General features: G+C 41.0%; 3 protein-coding genes and 1 long non-coding RNA gene across 8 annotated transcripts; 1 reads left to right on the plus strand and 3 right to left on the minus strand.

The window, feature by feature from the left end:
* The first annotated feature begins 69 nt into the window (after window positions 1–69).
* On the plus strand, window positions 70–12,125 carry mcmdc2 (minichromosome maintenance domain containing 2). Its single transcript, XM_084341087.1, has 15 exons — window positions 70–240; window positions 370–500; window positions 592–651; window positions 794–989; window positions 1,161–1,283; window positions 1,418–1,519; window positions 2,901–3,029; window positions 3,165–3,402; window positions 3,506–3,711; window positions 3,805–3,962; window positions 4,462–4,644; window positions 4,770–4,909; window positions 5,371–5,480; window positions 5,800–5,988; window positions 12,036–12,125. Exons 1-14 carry the CDS (start codon window positions 144–146, stop codon window positions 5,964–5,966), a joined length of 2,040 nt encoding a protein of 679 aa, XP_084197213.1. The 5' UTR covers window positions 70–143; the 3' UTR covers window positions 5,967–5,988; window positions 12,036–12,125.
* Window positions 6,220–10,111, minus strand: LOC311249774. Of its 3 annotated transcripts, none has more exons than XR_014621217.1 (9): window positions 9,944–10,111; window positions 8,886–8,936; window positions 8,719–8,773; window positions 8,418–8,483; window positions 7,960–8,031; window positions 7,380–7,451; window positions 6,776–6,809; window positions 6,489–6,542; window positions 6,220–6,316 (listed from the first exon to the last, which is right to left on the minus strand). It is a non-coding gene; the product is annotated as an uncharacterized lncRNA (long non-coding RNA). The 3 variants fall into 3 exon arrangements; XR_014621218.1 differs by having other exon boundaries at window positions 7,388–7,451; window positions 8,725–8,773; window positions 9,944–10,109; XR_014621219.1 differs by having other exon boundaries at window positions 7,388–7,451; window positions 9,944–10,109.
* Window positions 11,019–12,376, minus strand: tcf24 (transcription factor 24). Its single transcript, XM_084341088.1, has 2 exons — window positions 11,943–12,376; window positions 11,019–11,629 (listed from the first exon to the last, which is right to left on the minus strand). The coding sequence occupies exons 1-2, from the start codon at window positions 12,369–12,371 to the stop codon at window positions 11,516–11,518; spliced, it is 543 nt and encodes a 180-aa protein (XP_084197214.1). The 5' UTR covers window positions 12,372–12,376; the 3' UTR covers window positions 11,019–11,515.
* A 1,961-nt stretch (window positions 12,377–14,337) lies between these two features.
* Window positions 14,338–20,267, minus strand: ppp1r42 (protein phosphatase 1, regulatory subunit 42). Of its 3 annotated transcripts, none has more exons than XM_084341014.1 (9): window positions 20,148–20,267; window positions 18,980–19,185; window positions 18,731–18,843; window positions 18,494–18,632; window positions 17,520–17,636; window positions 15,775–15,892; window positions 15,502–15,636; window positions 14,989–15,076; window positions 14,338–14,587 (listed from the first exon to the last, which is right to left on the minus strand). In XM_084341014.1, the coding sequence occupies exons 2-9, from the start codon at window positions 19,109–19,111 to the stop codon at window positions 14,533–14,535; spliced, it is 897 nt and encodes a 298-aa protein (XP_084197140.1). In that variant the 5' UTR covers window positions 19,112–19,185; window positions 20,148–20,267; the 3' UTR covers window positions 14,338–14,532. The 3 variants fall into 3 exon arrangements, with proteins under 3 accessions (XP_084197140.1, XP_084197139.1, XP_084197138.1); XM_084341013.1 differs by having other exon boundaries at window positions 18,731–18,897; window positions 18,980–19,182; window positions 20,148–20,265; XM_084341012.1 differs by having other exon boundaries at window positions 18,731–18,897; window positions 20,148–20,265.
* Window positions 20,268–20,436: the final 169 nt, after the last annotated feature.

Below are 20,436 nucleotides of genomic sequence, written 5' to 3' on the forward strand. Positions count from 1 at the left end.
ACTTTGATCCAATTATTACATTAATCGCTTCACATCCTGTTTCTTGAGAGGTCACCATGGCAACGTGATTGAAGCTAGCGCGCCAAGTAAACGTCTTCATGCTAGCTTCGAGCATCATACTACTTTCTTAGAATTAAGTGAAAATGGCCCATATTTTATCGTTGAAAGAGTCAGTTCTGGTCTATTTAGACAGAAGTGGCGGCCTTCAGAAACTGGCCGAAGACTGCAAACAGTTTAACGGTAAGCCTGCTGTGTGCGAAGTGAAAAACTTGCTAGCTGTTCGCGCCAATTGTGTTAGCGTTAGCTCACTTAACTTAGCGTTAGTAGCATCGCGAGCTAAGCTGCTAACTGTAAGCCCCTCCTTTCCAGACCCCCAACAGATGGAGGCAGTCTACAGGTTTTGTGTCAGTGTGAATCCCTCTGATGTGCTAGAGGTGGATCCTGTATTGGGAGACTGTATTCTGCGTTATCCTCTAAAAGCAACAGCATTGTTTCAGTCAGTAAGTAAAAACTGTGCTAAGGCTAGCTAGAATGAAATATAAACTTGTAACTTCTGTGTGGTTAACTACATTTGCCTAATTCCTTGTTTAGGTTTGCTTCCTGGCCATAAAGACACTCTCACTTGTTGAAAAAATACACACAGAGAGTCAGGTATGGTTACTGACAACACTTTGTTCCTCATAAAAGCCAAAGAGCCTATTCAATTTCCTTAACGCATACATCTGATAGAAAAAGGGAAGTGTATTATCAACTCAATCCTGTAAAAATGTGTCATCTGATTGTTCCTTTTGAGGTGAATGTGATCCTGAAGTTGACACACCTGCCTCCATTCCCCGAGTACATGTTGGACCTTTGTAGTTTTCCTCGTGGGTATGGTCCAATGAGGCCCGTTTCCATGGAGGGCCTGGTGATTGCCATGACGAGGGTCACAAAATACACCCAGGGGGCCAGGTTCCTCTGCAATAATGATGACTGTCCGTGCTCTACAGGTACCCTGATATTTGCCTCTAAGCTTTTAATAGTATAAATGTAAAGACAGACCTCTGTGAGTTTGGTTTGCACACAGAGTTTTCTGTTTTTTAAGCAATTCCCAGGGAAGTAGCATTTGTAGACTGAAAATGGATTCACATTTGATTTCATTTCCTGGATGCTGACTTTAGGGTTTCACCACATCCGTATCCATGCACCTGGAGCCACAGAGTCAGCTACCGTGGGAAACAACTTCAGCTGCATGATCTGCAGCTCCCCACTGAAAGAGGATGTGAAGTTTAGAGTGTTGGGAGGTGAGAGTGATGCCTCTAAATGCCAGACATTACTGGAGACTTTTGAATGGGTAAATATGTACAAGAAGTTCAAAGAAAAGTGGAAAATCATTGTTGTGATCTGTGTGTTTGTAAATGTGTCTTTGTGGAGACAGACAAACAGCTTGTGGAGCTGATCCATGTCAACGCACTGGATGGTTTATGTGCCCATCAGCAAAGCTCACTCAGGTACCAGTCTGTCACCCTGTTTCTCAGAGGTAGGTCTACATCACACAAGTTTACAGTGTATAGCTCAGGCCCAGCCAACAAATTGACTGATTGATTAAATGTGTTTGAAAATGACACAGTTTGTAGCAACAAACAATGTGGCAAACAAAGCTAGCAGCCTATTTCCTTCTGAGAGAGAGCTGTGGGTGATGTGGCAGGTGAAGACAAATGTACACTAGCAGAATGTGTTACCACACGTCATAGTCAACAACAGTAACTGTAAAGCCATAACACAGATCAAATGATCACATCAGAGTAATCTGATATTCAAGCAAAAACAGGAAATACGCTATGACAACAAACAGTACAGCGTGCAGCTCTTTCTTTGTAAAGGTCACCATTGACCTGTGCTTTCAAACAAAATTTGAATTGGCTTGTGTTTTTTGGAACCTTCATGTCTCTTTAATCTGGAGAACAGCTGCAGAGCAAAATAATGACTCCTTTCGTTGCAACTTTTAGACTGAACAGCACAAAATCAGCTGATCTCCCTCTGGTGGAGAATGAATAGGCATCTCTGTCACAGATATATGGTAGAGTACGTGGAGTGTCTCCATCAACCAGGGAGCTTTTTCGAGCATTCAGCATCCATGTCAGGATGCAGCCACTCCGCTGAAGTGTCCTTTACCACACATGACTAGCTTCAGTGGCTCTTCTGCATAGCTGTTGAGCCTTTTTTTGTTTTCATAGCATAGAAAACAAATGACTTTAGGCTCAGTTATGTGTTTAAGGTGGAAAGGTTCATTTTTAATTTGCAGGTCAAAAGAGATACCACAGTGTAGATTAATATCCTCAAAATGTTAAAGGGTATTATTTATTTGTAAAATCGTACTCTCATCCATTATATTCCCTCTCAGTTCTGACTAATGTGGTAGTACTAGCTCATATTTACACACAGTCAGATATATTGAGGTTTGCCATTAATTTTCTGTGGCCTTCTCAATGAGGCTCACTTTGTAACACAAACTTAGTCGGGGAGAGTTCAAATAAATAGATTTTTGTGCAGCCAGCCCCACACAGTGCCTCACAGTGGGATATTAAGTGTTTCTGTCCCCTCTAATAACATTGTCCAGCCAGTACCCCTGAGAGCTTAGCAAATCTCAGCACCAGGATTAACATATTCTGTTGACCCAGTCCTGTGGAGGAATTCAATACACTGGGTTCCCGTTACTAAACATATATGTTAATAAGTGCAAGGAACACTCATTAGCTGGCTGTGCGATTCGCACACAGAGAAATCTTTGTTCCGAAGGCCTCACTCTGTGTTTCTCTTGGCAGTGGTTTGTAGGTGGCATGCATGTTTCTTCAATAATCACCAGGCAGCCCAGAACAACCCCTTTGAGTGTTATTGCTTTGTTTCCCCTATTCACTCAGATGAGCTGTGTAACTCAGTGAGAATCGGTCGACTCTACAGGGTGTTGGGCATTCCTGCGCATGTGCACCAGTGGCCCAGCATTACCTGGAGTGTAGAGGCAAATAGCGTCCAACCGTGGGAGCCAGAGTGTAAGCCAGTAATTGATAGCATACTCTTTAAACTGCATATTCTGATTAATCCGAACAATTTTCATATTTTATATCCAACGTTGTGCATTGTTACCATATTAAAACATTTACCACGTCTCACAACTCTACCTACAGATCCCCATAAAGTCAGTGCCAGCTTCCAGGAGCTGTTGAAGGCCACAGCTGGTTCACCCTGGAGATTCTCTGCTGTTGTTGCTCAGGGCTTTGGGTTGGACGTGGCTCCTCCAGGCCTCTACAACACCTTAAAGCTGGGCTTGTTGCTCAGCTTGGTGCAGACAAGAGCAGATGCAAAGGACACATTTCACAACTTGGATCTCCTGGTTGTCACCACTGACACTCTCATAGCAGACAGGTATGGTGGGCTGCATGAGCCAACGTTTGCACATTCTAAGTGGACCTTCTGCATGTGAAACCAAATCCCTGCTCATTATGCATTACCTCCTTGTTTATGCTAGACTAATGACATACAGCCTGAGCTTGGCGTGTCGTGGGGTCAGGCACCAGGCCTCAGGGGAGATGTTTGCATCTCTGTCCCGGGACGAACACGGGGCAGGCACTGCCAACATCCATGCTGGCTCTGCCCTGCTAGCCACGGGTGGCATTTGCATGTTGGGAGATCTGGGCTGTTATAAAAAGGACAGGTTGGATGCCCTTCAGTCAGGTAGAGCACCAGAGTGAGTTAGTTAAACTGTTAATTGCAACTCCTGTGTACTGTACAGTTAATGTTCTTTCCCCCCTTCTGAATGTTTCTCAGTTCTGGAGAGCTGCACAGTGTCTGTGTTCATCCCAGGGAAGAAGTATGGTGAGGATGCTGACCAACAGCTTTCCTTCCCAGTCCAATGCAGCTTCTGGGCCCTCACAGATGCCTCTCGACGGTCTGGGAGGGCAGAGTGTGCCCTTCTAGGAACAGCAGTGAGTTCAATCACAACGTGGTGTTGTATTACCTTTATATGGCTCACTTAAGCATGGTCTGCATCGAAACCTTTTGTTTTGGTGTTTTTTTTATAAAGAAATAGTAAATAATAAAAAAAATAGTCAGGCTTATATTAGCTGCAGTGCATTAGTGTGTTACAGTACACCGAGTTCCAGAAACCTCACATTTCATTTAACTCTGATGCTGTTTGTAGATAGTACGGACAAAACAGGAAATTGAGACAATTTACTTTTGCTAAAGGAAGTGCCCTGCCCAGACAACATTACCTCATAGCAAAGCCCTTGAGGAAAATCAGTGCTTGTTTTTTTTGTTTGTTATGTAGGCGAAAGGTTAATAATAAACTGTATAGGAAGTCAAATAGGAGTTTCAGAGATGCTTTAGATCCTGGTTTGCTTTAAAAGAGAGTCACGTCAGCAGGAAAAACACCTAAAAAACCGCACTAGACAGCTTTCTGATACCCAGCCTCTTTATGAGCAGGATTTGGGTCCTGTACCAGTTCAATTGGCAGATGCCTTTGGCCTGGTTATGCAGTGTAAGGACATGATGGGAGAGGAGCACGCCCTGCTTGCCCAGACTGTCCACACCCTCCAGCAGGCAGTACAGCCTGGAAAACCCCTCTACTCATCGGACTGGGAGTTTTCTACTCAAGACTACCAGGAGGTTAACAAACACATTCTGTCAAACAAGTCCTTTGCATTTTTTAGAATTAAAAACACTGACTTGATTTTAGTGTTTGCATATTGACTTTAAATTGCAATTGCTGTTCTTAATTCTGTGTCTTCCAGCTAGTAGCTCATGCACGGAGTTTGCAAGTTGAGCTCAGCCCTGAAGCAGAGAAAGTGATCCATGGTTATTACATGGCCAGCCGAAGAGTTCGAACACAGAGTCAGGGAGTCAAGATGTCTGTGGCCTCTATTAAACTACTGTAAGTGCTCAACTGCAAAAAAACTACTGAATGAAATACGGCTGTTTTAATATTTCATCCTCACTTTCTGCATCTTAACCAGAGATAAACATTGTCATTGTCCAGTGTAATGTCACTATCATCCACTAGGTGGAGAACTCTCACCCAAACCACTCTCAGATGACTATTTTTCATTTGGTTATGACAAATGTTTACAAATCTTTTTTTTTCCTTCTCAGTGGTGATGACAAATTTTATGTGGAACTACAACTATGAAAATAAATCTGTTTTTGACTGCAAAAATGTCACATTGAGTTTTAAATCTTTAAACATTTACATTGCCTATAGCAGTTTTGATTGTTTTTAATTATGTTGCCATCTTACTTTATACAGTGTTACAGATTACTTTGTTAATCATATAAAAAGTCTAACTACCCAAGAAATCATTCACTTACAATTCACACTATTTTTCTCTCCTGAAGTATCTCTTTGGCTGAGGCCCACTGCAAATTATGTCTCCGAACACAAGTACTGGAGGTAGACGCTGTGATTGCTGTGCTCCTCTGTGAGAACTCCGTCACGCTCAAGCATGGTAGTTTATTTTAAACATCTACTCTTTACTGATACTAATAAGTATAGATTCAGTTCATAAGAAATCATGTCCTACAGTTTGTACACGACATACATTAACTGAAACGAGTCCAGTCACATCTGATTAATATACATCATTTAATACTATTGTCCTCATAAGTTTACTCAATTTATATAAATACTGTACACAATGTCACCACTTCTCCATCAAACATTTTGTTATCCTAGCCTTGGATATTTGTTATTTAATATGCACTGAGGGCTCTATTGGACCAACAGTTTCCAGAGGTTTTTTAAGGGATGCCTGCCTCTTCCTACAGGGGCCTCTGCTCTCGTTATTCCACCAGATGCAGTCTTCCCTTGTGACCTGGGAGATGTGGATGGTTTGCACAGGAGAGACGTGACCCTGGATGAGCTCCACCAGAATATCCTACGCTTCATCTACACCCACGCACCAGGAGCAGATACATACATCACGGAGGAATGAGACCTCAAGTATTAGAAGACAGGTAGGCAGCACAGAATCCCAACTAACCTTTCACCCAACTATTAATGACCATAAGTATTACTTATTTCATTCCCTTAGAGTTACTCATAATCAAATCAGGCATATAAAAACACCTTGAATTTAATGTACAGTGACAGAGTGGTTATCTGAATAGAGTACAGGTTTAAGAGAGACATCTAAAAAACGAAACAAGATAAATTAAAAAAAAATCAAGTCCAGGCATTTTTGTTACAGAGGTTTTATTAATTAAGGGCCTCAAATTTCAGAAAAGAAATGTGGCATATAAACTCAGGACATCTTCCAAATGATGGTCCCTCAGCTCCAGTAAACTGTTAAAAACAAACATTAAAAAACACATTCAATAAGACAAACTGGAAGAGGACAAACATTTGAAAAGTTAATGCAGTTACTGACTGTGCATACTTAAGTGTTGTAAATTGTGTAAATAGCTTAAATTCAACATCAGTGTGGCATTTGTTGACAGTTATGTTCAGTACTTACCTGTCAACTGAGGCTTCCCCACAGACGGTCTGAACAGTCAACTGGCTCTGTAACCTTGCAAATAAATACATAATTAATTAGAGCGAGGGAAAAAAAGTGATTGGATGGTTTTACAATTGTGTCTGCTAGTTCAGTTAATCACATTCTCAGCAGCCCATTTTGGTCTGATGGGTAAACGGCGAAAAGGTGAACTCATCATTACATCTTTGATCAGGATATGAAGCAAAAAGCTTGTCAGGATAATTTGGGACACAAACGACAAATAAGGAGTATAGTATGGGCTTTACCTTTTCTGGTGTCAGTGCTGCACCAACTGTTCACCTGTAAAGAGAATATGGAAGATATCTTACACACTGTAGGGTGATTGGGCATTTCCTGTCTACGAATGACACCCTTGTTATAATAAATGTTTTAATCCAGGGCCTAAGGACAGTAGTGTAGTAGGCTGAATTAAAACTGAAGGTTGCAGCTGGTAATTCAGTAATCACAATTCTCACCACTGAGTTGTCTGATGGGTAAACGGCGAAAAGGATGAATTCATCACTATTCCAGCTACAACATTTGCCAGTACTCAACCGCAAGAGATTTATCCAAGACTTATGACCCCTTTACCACACATTGTGTGGATAGGACTTGGAGAAATAACGGTTGGGAAATTATTTTTTCCTTGGCTGGTCGGTGCCTTCCAAAGTAAATTTACTAAAATCACCTGTGTCCAGTTTTATTTGGACAAAGTTGAAATTTTTAAAGAAGCCTTATTATTTCTGCAATTACTCAGTTTCATCGGCATTCATTATGTATGGTGGGTAAACTTAAAATATAACGATGTTCTTACAGCAGCATACATGTACTGCAGTACAAAAATAAAAAATGTAATAGCTGGGAACTCACCTCCTGACCTCCTGCACAAGTGACAAGTTATATCTGGTGCATCTCCTGACCACAGCATGATCTCTGATGGACCTTTAGGAAAAACAAGAAAATAACAGGACTGATTAACTTTCTAAATCAGATATATCCATCCAATTTACATATGTACAACCAGTTATGACTGATCTAATTATGCTGGTGATTCAGTTAGTCACAGTTTCACCACCTCATTGTCTGATGGGTAAACGGCAAAATGTGAAGTCATCACTATTCCAGCTCGAAAAGTTATCAGTACCCAACGTTTGGAAAATGATTTAAGACTTAAAACAGACCAGACATTTCTGTTCTCCTGCCACACAGAAAGTTAATGAAACCTTAATAGAACAGTCTCAATTTTGTTTCTGTTGGACAAGTTGGGTGATGCCTACCAAAGTCATTTTTTAACCAAAAATCCCTTTTGTCCAGTTAAACTACATTATCAGGAGAAAGTATTACTGCAATTACTCTGGTCATCCAGTCTCCCCAACTAGTGTCTTGTTGGTAAACTGAAAATGTAACAACATTGTTACAGCAGTACAAAAACACCATGGCAAGAACTCACCTCATGATCAGCACAGGAAGGGGGGGGTTACATCGGGTTCATCTCCTGACCACAGCATGACCTCTGATGGAGCTGGAGGAAAACCCAACATAACAGGACTAAGAACTTTCTTCAACCAATATCCACATTTGATTGACTCGTTTGGACAACTAGTCCCAACTGATTTATTGCGCTGGTGTTTCAGTTAGTCACAGTCTCACCACCTCATTGTCTGATGGGTAAACGGCAAAATGTGAAGTCATCACTATTCCAGCTGAAAGAGTGGCTAGTACCCAAGCTTTAGAAAAGGTATTTAAGACTTAGCACAGCAGACAAGCTGAATTATTTAGAAACGCTCTTATTTCTGTCAGTCTCACCACCTACTATGCCTGGTGGGTAAACTGAAAATATAACAATGTTGCTACAGCTGCATCTGTGTACAGCAGTACAAAAAGAAAATACTATAGCAAGGAACTCACCTCCTGATCGGCACAGGTGACAAAAGTTTACATCTGGTGCGTCTCCTGACAAGACATCCGATGCAGCTGAAGGGAAAACAAATAACAGGACGAAGAATAACTTTATAAGAATAAATCCACATCTAATTTACTCGTCTGTGCAAGCAGTCCCAAATTATCATGTTACGCTGGTGTTTCAGTTAGTCACAGTCTCACCACCTTATTGTCTGATGGGTAAACGGCAAAATGTGAAGTCATCACTATTCCAGCAGCAGGACAGACATATACACTAAAGTAAAGTGCTAAAAAAAGTAATACTTACAGTCACCTTAAGGTCCACATGGTGTCATCTGTAGTATGCAGTGGTGACCTGACATCTGAAATAGAAAAAAGGATCACTCAGTACAGTCTCATCATTTACAGTTCTTTTTAAAGCCTGTTTTATTATTTGAAAAATCCTCAAACATATAGCTATAAGAAATATCTTACCTGATCAGGTGTACCAGTCATAGATAAAATGTTCCATCTTCATTTGCAAACCTGTGAAGAAACATACATGTTCAGTCCTTAAGTTTTAAATCATGCTCAAACACTTAATATTCAATATTTTCCCTCAGGACCTGTACAAGTCTGTCACAGTGACTTAACCAAACCTCACAAATAATTACTCTCAGGAGTGATCTATTGATTTTCAGCTTGCGTGAATAAGATGTACTGAAGAAAAAGCCGATATGGTGAGGAGAGATGACTGATCACTGGAAGGTCAAAGGGGACAGTGTGACACAGCTTGGGAGCATGGCTAACGTCGCAGGTTTGAGGACGGGGTTCAACAGCAGGTCTCGACCTCTGCCATGACCTTACGTCCTCAGAGGGAGCCATGATGACTTTCCCCAGTGAAATAATGGGAGAGGGCAAGTCCCTGACCAGCAGCTCTTCTGCTGACCTCTGGACACGACCAGAGATGGTCAGATGGACACAGAGGGCATTTTTTCTCCCCTTTGAACTGTCTAAAAGGATGATTTATGACATTACTTCAGGGAAGGGAAGAGACCTGTCTATGGTGAGACGTCAACCCGGTTAAGATTACCTGGAAGTTACATTTGTAACGCAGCATTTAAGTCATTAATCGGACATTTTAATTGCTGCAGAAGTTGCCTGCATACGACTACAACAAACATTTTGCACATCATGAAATATTTCTTAAAAAAGGTGTGAGAATAACTGGATTAGCAGGCTCTTTATTAAATTTAAACTCAAACCCATGCGTGCGTTACGTAGAAAGAAGTTAACCTGCAAAATTAACCTTCAGCTATATGTGTGCGTTATATTGTAGGTTTAATGTTAAAGGTTTTTGGTTTGACTCATGAGAAATCCTGTAAATCGAGTGTTAGCTGCGCTCTTTCCTCCCACGTGGCGCAGACATGAGCTAGCTAGCTGTTAGCTAACATGCAATGCTACATTAGCGTCCACGCTAGCTCGAAAACACGTTCACGGCGTGCAAACAGCACAGCCGTGGAAACAAAGAAAGCCATCTCACCCCTGCTTACCATCTTATTGAAGATTAAACATGAAGCAGTTGTCTCAGTTTTGAGAGGAGCCGAGGAGTAGCGCTGCTCTCTGCTGCTCATGGTTGAGTCTCCGAGGCAAGAGGAGGGGTTTCCGGCTCCGACCTCCTCTTCACTGCGCCCCGGAGCTGCGCACTGAGCGCGGCTCGTACAGCGCCCAGCTGAGCGATGATTATACTGTCAGCGCCAGCGTCGTCTTATTTTAGTTGACGCTCAGACTTAACCCAGAAAATTTGCCAATGAATGCATTGTTTCTCTTACATAACAAAAAAGCACCAGGTTTGATACGAATTAGAAATCTGTTGTGGCAATTTAGTTTATTTTTTATCTTTATTTATTTAATTATTTGTATTCCTCAATCTCTTAGAATAAAAACATACTGCCCTTTGTTTCCTCTTAAAAATGTTGTGATCTGCTCATGTATTTATCAGTATTTTAAGTCACATTATCGGCCTATAATCAGATCGATTAGTCTGACAACAAATTAGGCTTATAAAGACATTTTCTAATGAGCGTCAGTAGGGCTGAGGCAATTACTATCAGCTGTGCTTCCACTTTAATAATAAATTGTTAGAATGTTAAATGTGAAGAGGCTAATTTGCTCAATATTTACGCCTTCAATCTGTGCAAATATATATAATTGTTGTTTGCTTTCTTGACCATGATGACACTATAAACACAGCTGAGACACCTTAAACTATGTGTATATTTATCATCGTTTATCTTATTGGACTTCTAAAGTCAGCCTGAAGGCCTATACCGCATATTCGTCAGTGATTTTACAGCAATTAAATATTGTGTTGTTAATTATATAAAACAAATTCTTTATAACCTACAAGCCAGAACCACATTTGATTGATTTGATACTAATTTTCACAGAAGTAGAGCGACTTTCCGATGATCACAAAAACAATGTTATTTGGCCAGAAAATACCGTCAGTGTTTATTAATAATAACAATAATAATAATAATAATAATAATAATAATAATAATAATAATATATTTTTAACTTTCTTAAATAGGTCTAATAAAAAAATTCTATTATGGTCAAAAACTTAGGAGACTCGTCTTCTCTCACTGAAGTCATTTAATCACACGACACATTTACAACCATGCATGTAAAAATAAGAAGGAACACGAGATGGAGAGCCTCCATTGTTGACTCTCTGACAGACCACTTCACATGACGGATGTTAAGTTATTCACACATGCATTTAGTGCAAATGTTTCAACTGAAAGTGCACACCTCAAGCATGACGGGCTGGTTACCCCAATGGAATTTCTACAAGTATCATAACATGTAGGGAGCTGCACAATGCAGGTCAAACAGGATTAGTCCAAAATAACAACAGAGAAACATAATGTATGCTTTCTCAAAATTTACACAATAAAATTCACATAATATATTAATTTACACCGTCTTCCTGTTGGCTGTAGTGGGAGTGAAGATAGGCAGGTAGGCTAATTGTTCTACAATCATAAAGCATACGCTTCTGCCACAGTAAACAGCATGAAGTCATGCATAAATGAAATTTCATACAAATGATTTAAAGCCTATTTCCGGGAGGTGGACGATGATGGGCCCTGGTTCTCTGACTCTGAAGGGTTTGAGGTGTTGAGGAACTGTCCGGATGCTCCGACGTACAGTCTGGACCGCATGGGCCATTTCTGTGAAGATATTTAATGTGTTAGTGCATCAGCCTCTGAAACAGGCCCGAAGGCCACCGAGGATGGTGCTGCACGCTTTGAAAAGTCGTCACATTATAAATGATAACACATCTGAAATGTTTCAGATCCACGCAGGGACGATTTTCGTTCATAAATAAATTGTTTATCAAAAAACAGTTTTACAATAAAATCATGAATCACAATTAACAACACAAAGAGCTGAACATCTAACATATTATTTCCTTATTATTATTATTATTATTATTATTATTATTATTATTATTATTATTATTATAAGGCTGTTATTACTGACCTTGACTGGGTGCAGGTAGCCATCACCTTTCAATGACTGTAACGCCTCTGTTTGTTTTGTGCTCTCTCCCTCCTCCGCGCCTTCTTCTTGTAGTGTTCGAGTCAAATGGGCAATATAGGTGGTGGCCAGTATCAACACGTCGAGTTTGGACAGTTTGGTGTCCGGCGGCACGGACGGCAAAGTCCTTTGTAGCTCCAGGAACGCGGTTCTCAGGGTTTGCACCCGGCTCCTCTCCCGCGCTGCGTTCGCTGCTGCCGGCCGTCCTCTGCCGCCGAGCCCGCCGGTCTGGAGCACTCTGGCCCGCTGGAGCTCCCCCCGACGACGACCGTCCGGACTGGGACTGGAGCTCGGGCTGGATGTGGGGCTGTCATCCACCACCGCCGCGGAGCAATTAGCGCTGTCCATCCGGAGCGTCTGTCTTCCTACCATCCGGGTGCACTCACAGACCTGAAGAAATACATTATATAGATGAAGACACATGACTTTTAGTTGTTGAAGCTGGCCTGTTATTTTGCATGTTTTATTGAGCTCAAGTTAAAACTGACAAGACAACTTATGAGTTATGTATTGTAGTCTATACACATCTGTTCTACCTTTAACTTAACTTCTAATTTATATAATAATTTAACTTACTGCCTTTGTATTTATTTATTAAACTGTAACTTAAACCGTCCAGTCTACAGTCCATGATTAAACATGTCTGCTGTCAGGCTGCATGATGCTGCAAATTAAACAAACAACAGTCTTATTTCACAGCTCATCCACTAACAAACACAGCTTAATGGAAGCCAAATGACAGATCACACAGCTGTCCAAAGTTGCGCTCAGACAGCTGAATTTGTGCTGATTGCTCTGTGACATGTCAAAAAAAAAAAAAAAATACCCTGCAGTACAAGTGAAGTCTTTATTACCAAACTCATGAGAGCAGTTTTCTGGACGGTGCTTTACCTCTGGTTTCTCTCAAAGTCTTGAAAACCAACATGAAGGCAATCCAAAGAGTTCCTCTTCGATGGGACACTTTGCTCTTCAGTGCACAAGACTCCCGGTCCGCGTCCAGCTTATCCTTATACAGCGGTGCGTCTGCAGAGAAGGTGCGCGGCAGTCCCCCTGTACGCTCATCCAACACTTCACCTGTGTGCGTAAACGTCTCAGGAGCCCGTAATTTATTGGATACACAAAGCGGTGGACAAGTATTTCACTCCGGCGTAATTAATCACTCCCTCGCAGTGCAGAAGACTGCTCTTTCCCTTTCCTAACTTATTTCTGTCTGAGGGCAGCAGAGGCTCGTTTTCATCGCCAGAAGGCAGGACTTCTCTTTTCCCCCCTAACCCTGATATGTGGTAGGCCATATCCCGCTCTAATTGGCTGCGAACCCGACACTGTATTTTCTTTATAAGCCTATCAAAAAGTGGCAACGTTGAAGAAAGTTAGTCAGATTTACCTCAAAAATGTGCTCGTCACGGTCAGAAATCAAGGTTAGTCTTTCACCAAAAAAAAAACAAAAACGGCTCTTTGCAATAGACCCTGAAGACAAGCTGACAAGTGTAAGGTGATATGCAAAACATTTGACTAATTGCCAGGGTGTCTTGAATTGCAAGCTCGTTTGGAGCGGCTAATAAATAAACTCCTGCGCTGCAATCAACAGGCAGGCGTTGAGGAAATTCTTGCGAGACTCATAAATTAATCACTCTGATTTCCAGGGCTCCAAACGGAGATGTCGGCAAATTAATGAAAGGAATTATTCATAATATGTATATCCTCGGACTGTTCTTAATAAACATTGTTTTTGTAAGGATGGAGTAACAGTATTGCTCCGGGCCACTAATTATAAGTAAAAGTAAAAGGAGGTTAAGTCAGCTTGTTTCCCTAATAACCCCGCATCTTTCAGGGGTCACACACCCACGTGGCTCTTAAAACCCCTCATTTAAAACATTTAGTAACAAAGATGACAAATCCATCCCTGTTTTTACTGTATCTGCAATTAAATAAAGAACCTAGTCGTTTATCAGTTGCCTGAACAGAAGCATATGCAGTTTGTTTTAGATAATGTAAAGCCTTGTAATGGCAGAGCAGAGGGATCATTTGTTTAGATTGTGCCACTCTGCATCTCCTGGCTCACTCATTCGCCAGAAGAAAAACGACACACACCACAGAAAATGCAGGACTATCAGTAAGCAATAGTTTGAGTTGGACGGACTGTTTATATCCTCAGACCCCAAAAATGTAATTAGAAATAAACCAGCTGTGAAAGTGAGGGAAAGAAATGTGAGCAAACCATTAAATCATTGTTTTACCCTTTAATTTCTTTTTTTAAACAACTTACAGGCTAGTAATTCATTCAGTAGGAACTTAGATTTAGTTATAACAAAGATAAAACATTTTAAAACATTTAAAACACTACAAGGGGTGGACATCACAGCAAGCAGGTCATGACTGTCCCCTGTCCTTCTAAATATACAATGACAAAAGATCAGCAGCTGTGATGAACATGGTGCTCAGACAAGGCAGTAACAGGGTTACGTCCTGGTCTCCGTCTAATTTGTGGGTGAGCAGGAGGAGGTGGAGATTTCCGTGGACCGGTAGGTTTGTCTTAAGTGTCCACATGACCGAGACGTCCCCACACAGGAATCTTCAACTTTTGTGCCCTATGATATCAGAGAAAAAGAGTAAACAGCCGTAGGACATTTCTCATACGATTACTTTGCGGCCTAAAATTTAGTGAATTTTAACAATGATTGATAGCATTATAATAATACAAAAAAAACATGATGACAAAATAGCAAGTAACTTGAATGAGTCAAATTAAAATAACTGACACCACTTTACACTGAAACTATTTGGGGGAGAATTGTAAGAGATCTGTATGTGTGATGAGTTTATGAGCAGTTCATCACTCGTAATTTGTACATTTCAACATATAGTAAACATTCTGTACGACAGATGGTTGTAACACTAAGAATTTATGTCTACAGTTAACTAATTTAATATGTCATAAATGTGAACTGTCTCTCATTAACTAAGATCTGTGTGAACTATGAAACCGGACCGGAGAGACTGCTGCGGATTCCACCTCTGCATGTCAGCGTGGCGGTAGATGTGACCAGGATGTGGTGCCTGACCCGTGTAAAAGTCATCTGGAATATAAACAAATTCACACCAGACACAAACAAATCCAAATGCAAAAACCCACACAGCATTATGAGGTAAAGGATGATAAACGTGACAACCACAGAACATACTTTTCCTATGGTTTCCACATGTTTAAAAAAATAATAATAATCTAATACGTTATTACAAAGTTGCTGTTTCACAAAATCTGTGATTGGCTGTTAGTACTGTAATTAACATGGCTGTTAATATTATCGCATTTGTAACTAAATCAAAGATGTGATCATGCAAAAACAAAGGACCGTGAATAATAAGTAAGACATTTTAAGTCACTTTAATCAAGGGCTGATTTGTTCAAATTTTAATCTGATCACATGAATTATAATTAGGGAGTAATTGTTATAATATGGGCAAAGATTATATGTTATAGTGGATAAAAAGAAAGACATACTTATGAAGGGAAGAGGGTTGATCGGTCCGGTCGTCGTATGTTTGTTGTTTTTTTTCTTCTTGGCCTCTTTGGATGCTTTCCAGTTAATGAGGAACTGTCTGGTTAACTCATTAATTTCCTTGCCATCGAGAACCACTATAAAGATAAATAAAGAAATTAAACGACCACAATTAAATTTGTGGTGACATGAATATTAGTCTGGGTAAGTCCAAGCAATGAAGTGCATTTTTCAGATTCATCTGTCAAAGACCAAGACCATGAAGAATATCTCACCGAGGCTTTTGCACGCGGTTATCAGGCGGTCTCTGTACTTTGGTTTTTTACACACAGGATTCCCAATCAAATCCATTTGGAGCAGCTGAGGCCAGTGGCTGAACACATCCTCTAACTCCTTAAAATACAAAAAAAAAAAAAAGGAAAACTTTCTTGTAAAAATGTGGTGTTTTCGTTTTAACTTCTAATGAGTCAATCCTATGTCTCTAAAGCTCAGTAATTAAAGAGTAAACAATGGACAGCTTTCTTTTAAACAAATATGATGCATATTTATATATCAGGAAAACTTTTAAAGACATGGCATGAGTGAATGGCAATGTGAAGTACAAGGGCCAATGGAGAGCACATAAACAACACATCAGTCTATTTTAATAAACAGTGTCGCCGGTGTCATGTAACCACAAGTTTTCTCCTGGGGCAGTGTGAGGCTGGCTCCTCCAGCCAGTTGCCTGCAGTTGTATGTTTATCTAAAGGCACATTAATCCAAGCCTGGAAATATGAATACTCTCTGGACACGCTCTGATTGTTCATTGCCTTCCTGTCTTGGCCAAAGCGCTTCCACTTTTCCAGCTCGTGCTGCAATCAGTTCAGAGGGGACCCCTGAGCACCGCGCGCTCCCAGGCTTTGATAAATGATCGTGTCAGGGCCGTCACTCAGAAGGCCCTCACCGAAGAGCAGCCCAGCGCCAAATTGCCCCCCACGCGGGGGCGTGGAGAACAGCAAAGGCTGGAGACTCACCGAGCTTGGCTGGCGCTCTCGCCTGGACTAATGATGGGCCAGTTATGAACCTGTATTTGACCAGGGCTTCGATTCCCCTGTCCTCTCTGCCCTGCACACAGCTAACGGTCTCAGAAGATGCTCCCCATTTGTCACCCTAGCTGACTGCCTGTCATAATCTATTTTAAAAATCCATAATGTTTGCTCTGGATTCCGAGCAAATGGCACAGAAGAAGGGATTGATCCTTTTGAGGGCTGTCTTTGCAGGATCAATAGTGGCAGACGGGTTGTATAAATTATAGGAGATATCGTCTAAAAATGACACGTGTACAGCAATTACCTGCATCAACGTTCTCAAAAGAAAATCACTGCGTTAGGAAAGCAGCCGCAGCAACGTAGTCAATTATACAGTGCTTTCAATGTGTCGTCCTGGTGAAAGATAAAGAAGTACGCCCTTTTAAATGAAGTCATCAACCTTTTCAGTTAATACATCAATTTCAAAGAGAAAAATTAAGAAGCAGGTCATTTTTCAAAGGAGTCAGAGAGCATAAATCATATCGCTGCCTCAGATGAATCTCCCATAAGGTGCTTTAGGGTATCAAATAGAGGATCCTGAGGCAGAGAGGAAAAAAATCCATCTCCTAAGGAAAGAGAGAAACTTGTGCTTGTTTAAAGCTGTCAGCGAGAAAAGTCTCAGGGGGATAGCCTCGCTGATTTGTTGAATAATTCTGACCCTGTGCGAGTCATGGAGGCTGGGAACCTATGGCGGGATTTGCCGGATTTGGTTCTTTAGAACCCTGTTCTCCATATCATTTCACACATCACTGCAGAAAGGATCGGAACAATGTTAATGCTGACCCGATCAACTAATAGCTGGTATGCACCATGTCATGCATAGTTGCTGTGATGTGGTGCTATTTACTTTGACTGCAGAGTGCACAGCATGCAGCCAGTTTATACTTCTGTCGCACCAGAGAAGAAGAAGTCTTGAATTGCAGCTTCTAGAATAATAAAAAAGCCGTATTTACCTCCATATTGTGCAATTTATTGTCAGCGGCAGAAAACTGCTGGAGCTTCTTCAGCACTGTCAGATCCCTGATCTCATCAATGTTGTTGTTGCTGATATTCAGGACACAAAGAGATTCCTGTTCAAAGAATTCAGATTCATCAAGAGAGAAGAGTTCATTTTACAGTTACAGTAACACAACATAGACAGAGCATTATTAATGAATCTTACATTGTGGAAACTTTAGAAGAAAATATAATACAACTTCCTAGAAAAAGGCAAATATCAAAAAGTACATTTACATGATTTATTATGGGCACGCACACACTCAAAGAAATGCTATTTTCTAACAATATTAGAGGTAGGATATTACAGTATTATTGCATGTGCCTAAAATAAATGTGCATTTTTAAGTATCTTCATCTTTTTCTCTGCTTGTGATCCATCTGGATTAAGCTTTTACATCTCCTTCTATGCCTGAGCCACTTGGATCACATCCAAATCAGACTCTAGATAGCGCTGTTGCTAAATATTCATCTTGGTTTGAAGTTCTATAATGGCACATTTATAAAAAGCTGGAACTCTTCAAATTTGCACAGCAATTTCTTTAATTATCCAAACAAACAAGAAGCTGAGACTTTTGGTGTGTTTATCCATGGCCAGGCCAGTAAACGAAGTAAACAGACCTAACTGATTTGTCAGACCAGAGAGAGAGCAACAGAGGTCTCTTTGACATCATCAAACCCGGCACAATACTGCTTTTACATGGATCACTGGCCCCAGAGAAATCTGAGAGCTTTAAAACTGAATGTGATAACCTACCAGGTTGGTACACCACACATATTCTTGTGTGTAAAAAAAAAGCTAATTGAGCTTTACTTAGTACTTCTGATTACTTAAAAATACATAATTTTAAAGCCCAGATTATTGAAGGAGTGCGGATCATCCTTCTTTTCTCATGCTATCTCTACTGCACAGTGTAAAAATAGGTCATACAGCCAAAGAGAGGAGAGTCCTGGGGTCAAGGAGCAACTTTTCCCCTGTAGCCAGCCTCTGATTCTCCAGATGAAGCTCCTTGAGCTCACAGAGCTTCTCTAAGCCCTCCACCACTGCGATCCTGTTTCCACCCAGATACCTACAGAGCAGGAAAACCACACACATGTTCACACACACCACAGCCTTTAAACGATCTTCACAGCACAAGACCACAATCAGTCAAACTTGTCTACTCACAGTTTGGAGAGGTTCTGCAGATTGGAGAGATTATCGATGTGAGTGATGTTGTTGTTCTGCATGTACAGATGGGTGAGGTTGGAGGCAAAGCCGAGGTTGTGAATGTGCGTGAGCTGATTATCATACAGGTAAAGGACAGTGAGGTTTCTACACACGGAGAGATCCCCCTGAAAGTAGCGTTTAAATGTGAGGCATGGACCAGAAAGAAAAGCAAGAATGTAAACGTCAGCGTTAATAATGGCTACTTACAATATCTTCGATATTCTTGCTGGAAAAGTGGAGGTGGGTGAGTGTCTTGAGGTAGTCTGGGAAGGAGAGGCCCCTTTTCTTTTTGAAGTGGTGTCTAGATTTAGCGATTAGATCTACGGTCAGGCATACCATGGTGGCTGCTTTAGAGGGGATCCTTTTCAGCTTCAGCCAAGCATTCAGCCCACAGCAGTGGCTAGATCTCTCTGCTTGAGAGAAAAATAGACAAATATGAGCTGAAATAGACCACAGCTGGCAAACAAATGTTCCTCTGAATAACTTTCTACCAACACAAAATTAAAGTTGCATTAGTAATCACACATGACAGACAAAGATTAACCTTGCACTGGACTTTTAATGGCCTAAAACCTAATTGTCAATTCACAATTAGGGATAATTGATGGAAAAAACATCACAATTCTCCAGGAAACTTGCTGAGAGGCCAAAGGTTGGGTGACCATTCAATTTGTGTTGTAATTAGAGCGGTCAATTCCCAAAGCAGACTGAGCAGAGCTTCTACCGCTTCCTTTCATTCAGTGCCCATGGGGCTTGTTTATTAGCTTGACCTGACATTGAGATATGAAAATTTGCACTTTGATTTTACTTTGCAGTAAGACATCATAACACATCACCTCATTACCTGCTGCATTATACAGCAGTGAGCATGTGTGTGTGGCTACAATATGGTGGTGGGTAGAGAAAGGCAGAGAGAAGTGACAGCAGGTCTTTTTCACACTTGATCTCAAGGCATCAGGTCGAGGAAACAAGAGACACTGATCGATAAAACCATGGCTGAACTATGGACAGAAGCTATAAGCTAACTGAACTGATATTCCCCTGGGCTTCTTCTCTCCAGGGACATGAGGACAGCAGTTTATCACTGTCAAAGAAAGTGCCACACTCATAGATGTCCGGGCGGGGTACGTGAGGGACAGGAAATATCTACTGAAGTTAATGCAGAAAGCCAGTGTGGCGCACAGCGAGAAAAAGCACCAAAAATGTCATTGTGGTGTTACAAATTAAAAATGGGCACGGGTTATGAAAGCTAGTGGCTAGCTTAAAAGCTACCGTAACACTGTCTTAAACCAAAATTAGCATTAAATACTATTAGGCTGAATTTTGAATATGTGTAAATCATTAACGTAAACGTAACTGAACTTAACTCTCCTACCTCTCAAGGTTTTCGGCAAACTTTTAAAATGAGAGCTAGCTACAACAGCTTGACAACAGTCGTGAAGCCGAACCACGGGTTAGCAGGTTTGTTTGAGTCTGTCATGTTGCTATGGAAACCACGCAAGCTAAGCGGCAGAAGCAGAAATGTGCTCGGTCACAGAATTCGGTGCAACACCGGGGAAGCGGAAGTAAGCGATGAAATGATTAATGTATTTCTGTAGCAATTCTTGTTTCTGTTACAAGCAAACATTCTTTTTATTTTCGCCTTTCCACGGAAATACTAAATA

Source organism: Pagrus pagrus (genome assembly GCF_965226575.1).
Source record: "Pagrus pagrus genome assembly, chromosome: 20".
In the NCBI taxonomy this organism is placed as follows: Eukaryota; Metazoa; Chordata; class Actinopteri; order Spariformes; family Sparidae; genus Pagrus; species Pagrus pagrus.

Excerpts from the sequence above, each read along its gene's own strand:
- mcmdc2 (XM_084341087.1), top strand. The coding sequence starts at position 144 with ATGGCCCATATTTTATCGTTGAAAGAGTCAGTTCTGGTCTATTTAGAC. Across the intron at positions 501-591 it reads CAACAGCATTGTTTCAGTCA|GTTTGCTTCCTGGCCATAAA; the intron begins GTAAGTAAAAAC and ends TTCCTTGTTTAG. Across the intron at positions 3,403-3,505 it reads GACACTCTCATAGCAGACAG|ACTAATGACATACAGCCTGA; the intron begins GTATGGTGGGCT and ends TGTTTATGCTAG.
- tcf24 (XM_084341088.1), bottom strand. The coding sequence starts at position 12,371 with ATGGTAGGAAGACAGACGCTCCGGATGGACAGCGCTAATTGCTCCGCG. Across the intron at positions 11,630-11,942 it reads GCTACCTGCACCCAGTCAAG|AAATGGCCCATGCGGTCCAG; the intron begins GTCAGTAATAAC and ends ATATCTTCACAG.
- ppp1r42 (XM_084341013.1), bottom strand. The coding sequence starts at position 19,111 with ATGGTATGCCTGACCGTAGATCTAATCGCTAAATCTAGACACCACTTC. Across the intron at positions 15,637-15,774 it reads AACCGCGTGCAAAAGCCTCG|TGGTTCTCGATGGCAAGGAA; the intron begins GTGAGATATTCT and ends TTATCTTTATAG. Across the intron at positions 14,588-14,988 it reads AATCCGCAGCAGTCTCTCCG|GGCACAAAAGTTGAAGATTC; the intron begins GTCCGGTTTCAT and ends CTGATATCATAG.